Consider the following 14,113-nt stretch of genomic DNA (forward strand, 5'->3'; position numbering starts at 1 on the left):
AGGGAAAAAAAGTTATGAAATTGTACAGTAATACTATAATTTTTTTCACACAATTTTACCTACCTGAAAATATTCAAAAATCTGAATAATGTATGAATAAAACAGACCCTAGTTATAAGCAGAGTGTGAATTAATTGCATTAAAATAATTACAGACTTTCCTCTAAATTGCGAGGCATATCAATTTTACCTACAAAGAAAAATGTACAAAAATCTGAGCAATGTATGAATAAATTAGACCATAGTTATAAGCGGAATGTGAATTAAATTTCTTAATGTAATTCTAGATATTCCTCTTAATAACCATGCAAAAAAGTCCATTATCTGGATAAATATTTTAATTGTGCATTTTATAGATAATTTTTGTGATATAGGAGTAATTTTTGTGATATTTAAGAAAAATAACAATAGAGCTGCATTTTGAAATGTTGATAACTGTTGTTTTTTATTCAAAATTACTGTGAGAGCTAAGTTATTTAATTGTCTCTACTTTCAAAATGATCTAAAAAATAGTAACTAATTTTATTTATACGTTATATGTTCAAATGATTTGACCAAAAATGCATTTGTCTTTAAAATTTTTAAATAAGTATTTTATAATTTTTTTCCCATTCATTAAAATTTAACCAGCTAGTTAAGTTTTGCCTTTCCCGATAATAAATATGAATGAGATCATCATGCTGCATTAATGATTTTTATCTAAGTTGATTAATTAAAAGTAAAAAATAATTAAAATAAAATAAATAAAATCTGTCTAATTAAAGTAATTGTAATTATTAAAATATTTTTAATTATGAACTTAATATTCTGCAATATGTTTATTTCCTTCAATTCTAAGAAGGGTCCTATAGATCATTCTTTTACTTTGTTTTTGCAACAGATTTAGTTTATAACAGAAGTTGGTGTTCTTATCTTGAAATTTTATATTTGTGTAGCACCATAAAATCTTACTTTCAATAGGAAAAATATAGTTTTCATGACTTATCAAAACTCTCGTTATATGTGTCAGACATTGTGTCTACCATGATTTTAAATTTTTATAATTAGATACTTAGTATCTTCATTTTTTTAGCCTGGCTTTTGGCGCAGTTTAGCCGCATTCGACTTTTGGTCAAGTTAAACTCTAATTTTTTTTAATTTAAAGAATTAAACCTGTTCATAGTTCATTTTTTATTCAAATTACTTATCAATTATTTTTATTGCATTATTTTTCTTTTAAATTACTCATTATTAATTTTATGTTATCCACTTTTTATAAGGGCACAACAAAGACAACAGTAAAATAAACCAATAAAAAAAGCATTTCAAATTCAAAGCATTAAATATTTTAAATTCGGATTTTTTTTTTTTCAAGTTTGGTTTGAGTTGTGTCTAATGAATCGCTTCAAATTTAAACTGAATAATCAGAATAAAAAAAGGCTAACAAACATAAGTATATCCTTTATACTGCAAATTACATATTGTAATTTGGGCTTTTATTGTATTTTATCTGAAAATTGGTCACCCGTTTTTTATATCATTATCATTCTAACCAAAATAGCTTCTTTTAATCAGATAAGTATTTTAAATTACAAATTTGATTACGTAAAATCCGCATATTGCGTGATCCTTACATTCGAAAGTTCTTTTTGTGACATTGACGAAGCGGGAATAACTTTGAAGAATTACAGCTCCCCCAACAGCTGTTTGTAATTCACTGTTCCTCTTCGAGTCAAACAAGGAGATCAAGAGTTTCAGAAGTGACTTTTCCTCATGAACAGCACGCAAAGGTGTCTGGAAAGCACCTCAACTGCATAATTGTGACCAACCAATTTGCAAATCAAACGTGAGCTTTTAATGCGATTCGTGTGTAAATGAAGGGTAAATCGATACGTGAGAATGCGTGTAACTTCAGCATCAGGAGTCATATTTTGGTGAGCTCCAACCGATTGTGTTGTGGTACTACTTAGTATCGCATTTTGTGGTGAAGATTTCTGCCTGACCAAAGGATTTGTAAGAATAATGTCCTGTGGATTTAAACCGATTTTGTTGAGGTACTAAGTATCGCATTTTGAATGAAATACTTCTGTCTGGGGATTTTATATTAAATATTTCCGTCTACCTCGTTTTTACACCTCTGTTTGATCAACTTACCCTGCATCTTGGTGCGGTATAGCCGATGCCGGCTTTTGTTCCATTAAGCTCAACATTTATTTAAATTGCAAAAATATTGTCTAATTGCAATTGCTTGTTGTAATTGCAGTTCACCAACTTAGTAGTATCTGTTTTTTTAATTTTTTTTTTTAAAGTTACTTCTGAATTTATCGAGTGCAATTAGAGTGCCATTTTAGCAGCATGGATTCTGTTTTCAGACTTGTTGAAGCATTAGATTGTTCATACATAGCTATTTTTTTTTTTTTTTAAATTCATCCGAAATTGCTTCTTTTTAATAAAATCTGATAAACTTCGATGCATGTTGTTAAAAAAAAAAAAGATATCATCGGAAAAGCGTAGAATTAACTCTCTGGCGGAATAATGTAAACTTTATTTATTTTTTCTTCATAGTTGTTATTTAAAATACTCTTTTTTCTTCTTTTTTTTAGAAAAGTAAAAGATACCCTTGTAATAGCTGTATACAGAGGTTGTTTAAAAACACTGAATTGGTAATAAAACACATATTTTAAGAGATACTGTGCATTTTAAAAGCAACTTAATGATTTCCTGGTTTAAAAAAATTTATCGTTGCTTTAGAGATCCAGAAATTTTTGGATTTTAATGCAATCATATTTAATATGTTTTAAAATGTTTCATTAAAAATTTTCTAATTTTTGGATGTAAACAGGCTTAGCTGTTTGGGTCTTCAGAAACTTAACACAATACACATTGTTCATTAAAATATATTTAATTTTATTTTATTTACACATTATATTTTAAAAGCTTGGCATTTTCTTAGTGAACGCAAGTTCATAGAATTTATATCTTAAATAATTCTAATTGATGATTATTTTCTTTCGTTTGCAGATGCCAGCAGTAGTGATACAGGAAATGATTCTTACTTACATTCAGATGAACGCACTAAAGAAGAGATAAATTCAAAAACATCTGATACTTCAATGCTTAAGCAAGCCTTACTGGATCGTAGTACAAGCGAAGTGAACAGTCCTGAAACAGTACATACTTGCCCTTTTTGCAATTTCACAAGCAATAGCGAGGTACGAATACAGATGCACGTTGTTTCGCAACATTCTCAAAAGCCAGTGCTTCTGAAGTGTCCATTATGTTCAGAAGGCTTAGGAGATATGGATCTTCTTGAGAAGCACGTAATGGATACGCACTTTGTCAGCAAAGAAGTAGTCAAGAATCTTCTCAAGCTGGTCGATACTAGTGAATGGGAAGCAGCAAGGAAAAATGCCATTCAAAAGGAGGCAATCGAAGAAAAGATCTGCAAAACCGAACCTGTAGAAAACTCTCCGCCTGCAAAAATCATTACAAATGGCCCCACTATTGAAGAAGATATTAAACCACCTGTTTCTACTAAAGATAAAGATGAAATTGTTCTAGACGATTCGATGGACATTAAACAAGAATATCAAGATATGGACTGCAAAAGTGATAGTAGTGATTACAAAGATGAAGAAGATTTTGCTTGTGCTACTTGTGGCCGAGTTTTCATGCAGGTGGAAGATCTGTTTTGCCATCAGAATGAAATGGGACATTTAGAATATAAAAACACTCCCAAAGGAAATGGTTTCTTCTGCTGGAAGAAGGGCTGCGGTCTCTTCTTTGGTACCATGACGTCAGCTCAATTCCATTTCAAAGAAATGCATGCCTTGAAATCTAATATACCAATCTCTGAAAGGCATGTATACAAATACAGGTGCAATCAGTGCAGTCTTGCATTCAAAACTTCAGAAAAGCTAAAGTTGCACTTGCAATACCATCTGATTCGAGCTGCAACAAAGTGCGTATTGTGCGGCAGAAGTTTCCGTTCAGTGTTAGCCTTACAAAAACATGTTGAAATATCTCACGCTGATATGACAAAAGATCAACTAGAACTTTACAGAGCTAGTTTGATGAATAATCCTCTACTTGCTGGAAACGGAGGTGCTAGTGGTGGTATTTTAGATCCACAAACAACTGAGCTGTTGAAGAAAGAAAGCAATCGTGAAGAATTAGAAGACGATATTCCTGACGAAGTCATTAGTCTTCCTGATGAATCTGATGCCTTAGAAGACGCAGAAGACATAAGTGAAGTTAAAGAACACCAAGTTTTAGAAGATTACATTAATAGTCAAGCTATGGCTGAAGACAGTTATGCTGATCCTAATCGAAAGTACAAGTGTCATCGTTGTAAAGTTGCATTCACTAGGCAAAGCTATTTAACTAGTCATAATAAAACACTTTTACATCGTAAAGGTGAGAAAATGAGCTATCCAATGGAAAAATACTTAGATCCAAATAGACCTTTTAAATGTGAAGTTTGCAAAGAATCATTCACGCAGAAGAACATTCTATTGGTCCATTACAACTCGGTTTCACATCTTCACAAATTAAAGTTAAGCATGAAAGAAAATAGCACCCCTAATACTACAGTTGCAGCAACAATTGCAACTGCTTGCACAAGTGTTCCATCTCCCGTATCTTCTGTGACTTCTATGTCTACAACAACCAGTAGTTTATCAAATTCAACCTCAACAAATTCAAGGAGCAGCACAGTTGTCACCAGTGCTGTAGAAAGTAATGATCTAAAGCCTTATAAATGTAACTTATGTAAATTGTACTACAGCCAGGCTTCACATTTAGACGCACACGTTAGATCTGTTCTACATCAGTCAAAAGCTTCCAGAGTTCAAGAGCTTGTTCTATCCGGTGAATTGGACTTACGAACGCCGTTAGTGGAACGGCCCGATTCAACTCCTCCTGCAGAATCGACTACAACTAAGCAACCTGATGTTCCAACCAGTACAGCTGTTGTCGCCCCAGAGATATCAACCTCATCTCAACCTGTGGTCAACACTCTAACTACTAAACAATCTGAGACACCGGCACCTCAAACTTCCGTTACCTCTCAAACAACTTCTACCTCTGCTCCTAGTATTTCTACAGTTACAGCAACCCCACAATTTCAGTTTCCGTTGCATCCAGATCATAACAATATCATGCAGCAAGCAATGAACCTTATGCAACCTTCCCAACTATCACATACTCTACCGCCATTCTCATGTTCTAAATGTGGATCAATGTGTTCATCACAGGATGCTCTTGTGCAACATCAACAGTTGTATTGTTTTTTCGCTCAACAACCTCAAACTCCAATGATACCAACTTTACCTCAAGTTCAACAAAAACATCAGATTGAACGCGATGAACCAAGTGAAAAACAACCTCGATTATCTATAGTACCTCCAGAGACTACCCCAACACCTGCAGTTAATCATTCAAACATGCAAAGAAGTCCTACACCAGGGCAACAAATGTTCAAAAGTAGGTTTCCATTCATAAGACCAAAGCCTCTAATATTTAGACATCTACTTGAAAGTTTTGGTTTCGATGTCGTAATGCAGTTTAACGAAAATTCTCAAAGAAGACCAAAGAAGGATTTAGAGAAGAAAGATGATCAAAAAGAGAATTCTGATGTGAAGCAAGAAAAGAAAGAAACTGAGGACCAAAAGAAAAAATTAGATCTCCCAGAAATCAATCGATCAACATGTAATAAATGTGGAAAAGGATTTTCAAGTATTTGGGTATTAAAGGCTCACCAGGAAGAAAATCACAAAGACATTGTTCCTATTAAAAGTGTAGAAAAGTTTGCAGAAGAGTTTCGTGAGGACTATGAGCGGCGTAATGCATCCTTACCTGTCGTCGACGATGCTAACAATATGGCTGAAGCTCCTTCACCACCTTCAAGTGGCGAATTGAGCACTGGCCCATCAACAACTCCTGCGACACCATCTGGTGTTACGCCATTGCCTAACGCCGTGACTCCACCTGTTACCTCGTTAGGATCGCAAATGCCCGACGTGGCATCTTCGGTGACAGCCAACCAAGCTATGGCAGCTCAAATGCAGTTGAATCAACTCCTCATGAGTCTCAGTATGGGTCTACCTATGCCCATGAACTTAGGAATGAATATGAACTTACCTTTCGCGGCGGCTATGAATATGCATCCACCTCTTATTCCACTTATGATGCCTCCACCTATCGACCCATTGATGGCATCTGCTTTCGGTCATCCAATGATGCCTGGGGCAGCCGTCGATCCCAACTTTTTTGCTGCTCAGCAGAAGCTGCTTCAACAACAGCAACTCTCCCAACAGCAGAAAAGAGCTAGGACTAGAATCAACGACGATCAGCTCAAAATACTAAGAGCTTACTTTGATATTAACAATTCTCCAACTGAAGATCAACTGCTTGAAATGTCGGATAAATCTGGGCTGCCTTTGAAGGTCATCAAACATTGGTTCCGAAACACCCTGTTTAAGGAAAGACAGAGGAATAAAGACTCTCCTTATAATTTCAACAACCCACCTTCAACATATTTGAACCTTGAGGAATATGAAAAAACCGGAGAAGCCAAAATTACTCCCGTATCCGCAGACAAAGAGTGTGATCAAAAGAGCATCGAAACAATAAATTTAGAGAAGAAAGAAACACTGCCTGTTAGCAACGAAAAAAACGAAGATTTTTCCGATGTCAGCACTACTGAAATCAAACTGGAAAAATGCCTACCTAATGATTGCCCTAAGGTTGAACAGTCTTCACAAAGTAAACAGATATACAACATGAATCCATCTGCTTCTGAAATGCTTAATATGTCTGAAGCTCTTAATTGTGCCGTTTCATGTCCTTCTTCATCTTCGGCGATGATGTCAATGGATTTGAGAACATCCTTAGCTGATAGTTTTGGAAGTAATTTTAATCCTTTTGTAAATGCCTCATCAATGATGTCTTTGATGCCACCGGCCTCTGTTTCACCTCCAACATCGGAATCTCCACATTCTACAGGCACGCCCAGCAGTACTCCTACACCTTCCTGTTCATCTTCCGGAAAGCGAGCGAATCGTACGAGGTTCACCGATTTTCAAATCAAAGTGCTGCAAGAATTCTTCGAGTCTAACGCTTATCCGAAAGATGACGACTTGGAATACTTATCCAAACTTTTGACATTGAGTCCCAGGGTGATTGTTGTGTGGTTTCAGAACGCTCGTCAGAAAGCTCGGAAAGTGTACGAAAACCAACCGCCCATAACAACTGAAGAGGAAAACGCTGGTAGATTCCAGCGTACCCCCGGATTAAATTACCAGTGCAAAAAATGCTTACAAGTTTTTCAGCGATATTATGAACTGATTAAACATCAGAAAAGTTCTTGTTTTAAAGATGAAAATCCTTTAGCCAGTCAGATCAAGGTGATGTCTGAAGAACGATCTCAACCATCCACCCCTCCTCAATCGAATCCCATGACCCCCGTCTCCTCCCGTCCATCTGAAAAGGTTTCTACTGCTCCTAATAACAACCAAAATGGTTCTTACAGATGTGACAAATGCAGTCTTGCATTTTCCAGATTCGATCTGTGGAGAGAACATCAATTAGTACACATGATGAATCCAACACTTTTCAGCGGATATCAACCTTCAGCTTTCCCAGTTATGCAATATGATTCCTCCCCACATTCTAACTCCCTGCAGTTAACCCAGATGAAACGTAAACTCTCTGATGACGAGGAATCCCAAAGCGATCACCCAAGGGATAAACGTCTCCGAACAACCATTTTACCTGAGCAATTAGATTATTTATATCAGCAATATCAACTTGAAAGTAATCCCAGTCGGAAGATGCTTGAGAATATAGCAAGAGAAGTTGGATTGAAGAAACGTGTTGTTCAAGTTTGGTTTCAAAACACTCGAGCTCGCGAAAGGAAAGGACAATTTAGAGCACACCAGCAAGTTATACATAAGCGGTGCCCCTTTTGTCGTGCATTATTCAAAGCTCGGTCTGCTTTAGAATCACACTTGGCAACAAGACATGCTGATCAGTACACTAAAGGTGATATAAATATCGACGCACTTCCTGACGGAGAAGGAGATTCGAATCAAGAAGAGCCTGAAAGCCCATCAGACGAAAAAATGAATACATCTGATGCATCACCCTCCCAAACTTTCATTTCAAACCCTGCTGATTTGATGAATAAAACGATGATGAAATACTATCAGGATTCCTGGAAAAGGTTTTATGATGAAGTTGGTGATCTGTCTACACACAAGGATAACAGCAAGGAGCCAACTTTAGCCTCAGATTTATCATTTACTAATAAAACTGGTGAAAAGTCAACAGAAAGCAGCCCTACGAAAGAGCATCCACTTGACTTAAGCAAGCCTCTTAAAGCTTTGATGGAAAAGAGTAATGGCACGCTCCCCGAAAAGTTCCACTTAGAAGATGGGTCTTCTAGGGGAGCTCTGCTAGACGATTGTCATTCTGAAACATACTCCGAGTCAACAGACAACATGGATGGTGAGGAGAGCAATCCAACCTCACCGTCCAGTCGCTATTCTTCAAACTCAAACAAACGTTTTAGGACTCAAATGACAACCATACAACTAAAAGTTATGAAATCTATTTTTGTAGACTATAAAACTCCCTCTATGTGCGAGTGTGAATCTCTAGGTAAAGAGATAGGACTTCCCAAAAGAGTTGTTCAAGTCTGGTTCCAAAATGCACGAGCAAAAGAAAAGAAAGCTAAACTAGCTTTTGTAAAGACTTTCGGACATGAAATGGAACCGCCAAAAGTGAGCGAAGAGTGCAATTTGTGCAACGTCAAATACAACTTAAAATTTTCACCATCCACTCTTCAGGAGCATATATTCTCTAGGAAACATATTGAGAATCTTAAGATCCACATCGATAGTTTGAAGAAAATGACCGATGGGCAGGATTCGGACACTGCCCCAAGCTTCGATTCTCCCGCAACACCTAATCACGTTATGAACTGCACCGCTTCTAGCTCACTCACACCTGTAAACTCAACGCCAAAATTGAATGCTGGTCTTTCTGGCGGGTTACCGAACTTCGGAAATGTTACACCAACGAGTACGGAGTCCAAAATTAAGAGTGAATCTATCGACGGTCAACGGAAAGAGCCTCTGACCAACGGTGAAATAAACTTTTCCAGTAAAGGCAAAAATGAGGACAAAGAAGACGGTTTTGTTCCAACAACAGCTTCCGCTCAAGAAAACCACAATTTGGCAGACTTTGTACCGCCAACGACGTCGGCAGAATCGCCTTCAACGCCGTCCTCAGCGCCTGGACTATTTCCCTATATGTATTCTCCATTTCCTGGCTACTACAATGGCATGCCTGGCGCCTTTCTTCATCACGCCATGTATCCAGGTAGGACTAAACTCTAATACTTTAAGACTCACATAAATGTCAAGATGTGAACTTACTCAAATGCATCTCTTTGATCCCTAAAATAAGGGTGATAAAAAAAAAAGTTCCTAATATTTGGTGAACAACCAGTATATGTGTAAAACATTGTGTTCATTATTATTTTTAAACCATCGTTTATATCATCTTTGGAACTGTAATTATTAAACCATCTGTTAGTTTTTTTAATAAATTTTAACCTCTTGGCCGGATGCAAAATTTAACTGAATTTGTTTTTTATCATGAGGTTTACTAAGTGGGGTTTTCACAAAATCTCACAAATATGCTTTATATTTTTAAAAAATCTTAAATTGTGTTCATATTTTAAATTTTTTTTTTTTTTCATAATTTGACAATTTCGCTGAAGTGGAATTAATTGAAAAAGTTTAAAATTTTTGCTTGTTCAATTATGTATGTTTTGTATGATAGTTTTTTTTTTTCGTTCAAGAAGTCTTTCTACTTGATCTCGTATCCAAAGATATATTTCTACTTTTGATTTGTAAAAAATAATTGTATAAGCTATGCATGTACATTTTACTGCCTTAGTAGCAATCAAAACAGTTTCTTAAATTAACTATATTTCTTATAATTATAATAAGCGTCAATATTTTTCTTTTTTATTTTGATGAAAGAGACATGTGTATTTTATGCAACTTTGAGCATTCTAAATACCGTACGATTTAAAAAAAGAAGAAGCAAATCATTTAAAATTTTATTATGACTTTTTACATGTGCAACAAAAAAAATTTAATTTACTGTGATCTTTCACAAAAACTATTTGCAATTTTAAAGTTTTCGCTCAGGGGTGTTTAGGTTAGCTGTCAAAAAGCATTTTGTGATAGTTTATAAATAAAAAACAAAATTTTTTGCTTTGACTGCTTAACTAATTTAGTTAAATTTCTTGAAATGTGTTGTTGTTTTGAAGTAGTCTAATTATTGCTTATTATCTGAATAGTTAATTGTAAGCATATTTTTAAATAAATTTTTAAATATTTAGTTGTAAAACATAATTTTAAGTATTTTAATTACACCGCCAATAGTTAGATACACTAAAGCCGTTCTATTTCAGCCGAATTTTAATAAAAGATTGTGTGCATACTAATTAATATTATTTTTGTTGTTGTTAATACTGAAAAAATAGCTCTTAAAATCAGTTTAATGATTACTGTTCATAAATATTTTTTCAATTTATACATAAAAAGTTTTTACTCACTGTCATTCAAATATTTTAATTATTTTGTTTAAAATAATAATTTTATAAGTACATAGCTGCCCACTTTACTGGATATACTAGTAGAGTACTGGATTTAGCCAATTTCTCCTGGTCTACTGATTTTGAAAAAAACTCTCCAGGCTTTTTTACATTTTAGAAAATTGCCTAAAATTGAATAAGTTTCTTAACCCTAATAATCTACACACTAAAAATTCCTATAGAAATAGAATTTATTGTTAGCTTGAAAATTGGGATAAGTATTACTAATACATAATGAAGCCTCCTTATAGTGATCAGTTTGAAGCTTTTTAAAGAAAATTAACTATCAAAAATAAATTACTTGTCTATTACTATTCAAAATTATGAATTAATATGAAAGAAAAGCATTTCGAATTCATGTTCATTTGATATCAATCATAACGGAAAATATTGCACATTATTCATAGTTATAAGTGTGATAATTTTTATATTTTGATGACAATAAAAATTCCGGAAATTCCTAATGTTTCGTTCATTGTGCAACAGTTATCAAAATTATATTATTTCGTAAAACCTATTGGATTTTTTCCTATCCAAATCGGCATCTACAAAAAATTTTTTTTTAATATTATTTAATTCGGTTTATTTGATTAATTATCTTATTCCAATGATTATAACCAAATTATTGCACAAGACTTTAGCGTTGTAAATATTAGCACTAGTCATAATTAAGTTAAATATGATTTTAAAAAAACATACAGGCTGAAATAGATCAAACATTTTCTTTACAAAAACAATTCATTTTTAATGACTAATTACCTCAAATTGTTAAATTTTTGTATTGCTTATTGTGTGAATGTATAGTGCATGTTACTTTAAATCATAGCATGGCAGATATACAAATTATTGCATGTGCCTTAATATCATGTAGATTTTTATTATTTTTTTTAGTGTTTGTGTTATATTTTTGTGTATAAATCCCCTATGATTTTCAGTTTTGTTGTTGTTCATCATGCAAGGTGTTAGAAACAATAAGCAGTTAGTATTTATTTATAAGTTTAATTACGTAAAAGCATTATAGCTTTTGCGTGCGTGGTAGATTATTTATTTCGCCTTTTTATTTATTAATGGTGAAAATTGTTAAAATTTGTGAAAGAGACTGCCTTCTTTTTTCTAAACACCTCGTTATTGTGCATTTTATTTGTTTGTATAAAGAACTCCTTTTATGTATAGTTTTTTTCGTTTAATGGCGGCAATTGACAACTATTTTGTGTGCCATTTTTGTGTAAATATTTATGGAATGCTTAGTTGTAGTTCATCATTCATTGCTCTGACTAAGATTTGTAAAATAAAAATATTGTTTCATTGATGCGTAGCTTCTTTTGATTTTATTATTTATTTTACCATCCCTATAGTAAAAGTAGAAAAACTTTATTTCGCTTTTAAAATTACTAATAATTTATGGATAGAAATGATTTTGCATGTGTTTAGTGTATATGTTCATTTCATAAACATTTAACTAGTGTATTGTTTTAAGTTTTTTTTTGCTCTTCAAGAAAGATGTCTAGAAAAATCGCGTTTAACAAGATAAATTGGAACTTATCAAAGACGATGTGATAAAAATTTGCTCTAATATTTGCACAATTATAAAATAAAATAAAAATTGAGCTGTTTCAGCTGCTTTGATTTTTTTTTTAATCCATTACACTTGATTTGCTCATTTTTTTCTTAACCAATTAGTTTAAAAGGACTAAAAGCAACAATTGGAACAGTTTATTGCTTCTAAAGTAAACGAGCAACAGTTTTTTTTTTTTTTTTTTTTTTGCCATTTTCGGCAAAGGCTAAAATCTTTTTATAAATTTTGATAGAATCTCAAAACTTTCTGCGAGAAAATTGTATATTCGATCTTGTTAAATAGTACTATTTAAAAAAAAAGGATAGAAATAAGATACCATTTTGTATTCTTAGAAATGTTCCATACCCTTTTTTTTCTTATGCGTTCTTGGGGGAAAAACTCTTTTGCCATGAAGCAATAAGCTTTTCCTGTGTATTGTGCTGCTAGTCAGGGAAAATATCAGAATGTTGTGAAGTATCTATTTGTAAACAACATTTAATGTCCCAATTAAAAAGACGTTGCTTATCTTTATATTACCTCAAACCTTTTATTTATTTGATTTTCAAAAATTTTGGAGAATAATTGTTAAATTTCTTTCTTAGTTTTATTCGTTTTACAAACATATAAAATTTTAAGATATGTTACATCTGCCAGTAATTTTTTTTTTAAAAATCTACGCACATGAATGCGTTTTTAGTGTAGATTCTCTTAGTTATAAACAAACCTTTTCCACGACGATAGCAATAATAATTGTAGTCAAGCTAGAACAGTTGGTAAATTCTCTTCATGAAAAGAGGTTTAAAAAAAATATTCGGGGGGAGAAAGAGTAGCTGTAGGTTCGTCTCTCCCCATTTCGAACACCTGGCTTTTACTGAAATTAAACAAATAAAATATTCTAAAAAAAAAATCTCAACAGAAGATTTGGGGGTTTAGTAACTGCCCTACCACCGTTAAACTTCATTGTTCTTATGTAAAAGTTGTGGATTTTTTTTTTCGATCTTTTTCACTTTATCCTTTATTAAGCTCTTCCAAAGGGTTAAACATGCCATAAATTAACTATCCATGGTAGATTTTTATGAGGCGTGAAGCATGATGGGAAATCGAATTTTTTGTGTGGTTTAGGATAGAAGTTTTGGAATAAAGAATGAGGTGAGTTTTGCATTGTATTTTTTCTCCTTTTTTGTAACTGTGACCGAAATAGTGTCATTCTTTTGTCCTTTCCAAAGGCGGAAATATAATTATATCACACTCGAAACAGCTGATTGGGTACTCGGCGATTCAAAATTGTCACCTAGTGCGTGATTGGATGTAATTTACATTTTAGCAGATTGAACTTTATTGCCTGATGGAGAGCGCATTGAATTTAAATACAAAAACTCGGTGAGTCATTTGAGGTAAAGAGAGAATAGAATTTGTTAAATTAAAAGTAATAATTTACTTCTTTAATAGCGTTTTCTTTTTTTGAAGCAAATTAGCATTATGACCACAATAAAAAGACAGTTCTTGAGATTTCAATGTTAGCTTTCTTCGGTTCGTTTGTGTCCAAAACTAAGAGAATGTAATGGAAATAAAATTCGTGATAGCTGTCAACTCTACAGGTTTTATAAAAGTTCTCCTGATTTTTGTACATTCTAGAAAATTCCCTAAACTTGAGTAAATTTTCTATAAAAAAAAATCCCTATTTAAGTAAAAGTTTTACATAATTTATTGCTTGCTTTAATATTTAAATAATACATGATGAAACGAGCCTCATTTATAGTAATCAGTTTAAAGCTTTTTTTTTTTTTTTCTTCCGATTTTTTCAGTTTATCTTTATTCGAAGCTATGTTTTAAACTAATCTAAAAAAATTTCTAGGTATCAATAATAAATTTCTTGTCTATTACTTTTCAAAATAATGAGTTAACTAA

At 33.2% G+C, this 14,113-nt stretch overlaps 1 protein-coding gene across 7 annotated transcripts in view; it reads left to right on the top strand.

Annotated features, from left to right (window-relative positions):
* The window catches only part of LOC107457539 (zinc finger homeobox protein 3), a 251,455-nt gene extending 239,496 nt beyond the window's left edge, over positions 1-11,959 (top strand). For all 7 annotated transcript variants that reach the window (XM_087152055.1, XM_087152056.1, XM_087152057.1 and 4 more), the window contains one exon: positions 3,000-11,959. In XM_087152055.1, coding sequence (XP_087008181.1) covers positions 3,000-9,379 — 6,380 coding nt within the window. In that variant the 3' untranslated portion in view covers positions 9,380-11,959. The remainder of the gene's footprint in view (positions 1-2,999) is intronic.
* Positions 11,960-14,113: the final 2,154 nt, after the last annotated feature.

This window comes from Parasteatoda tepidariorum, chromosome 9, assembly GCF_982258835.1.
Source record: "Parasteatoda tepidariorum strain Cologne lab strain chromosome 9, Ptep-v5.0, whole genome shotgun sequence".
In the NCBI taxonomy this organism is placed as follows: domain Eukaryota; kingdom Metazoa; phylum Arthropoda; class Arachnida; order Araneae; family Theridiidae; genus Parasteatoda; species Parasteatoda tepidariorum.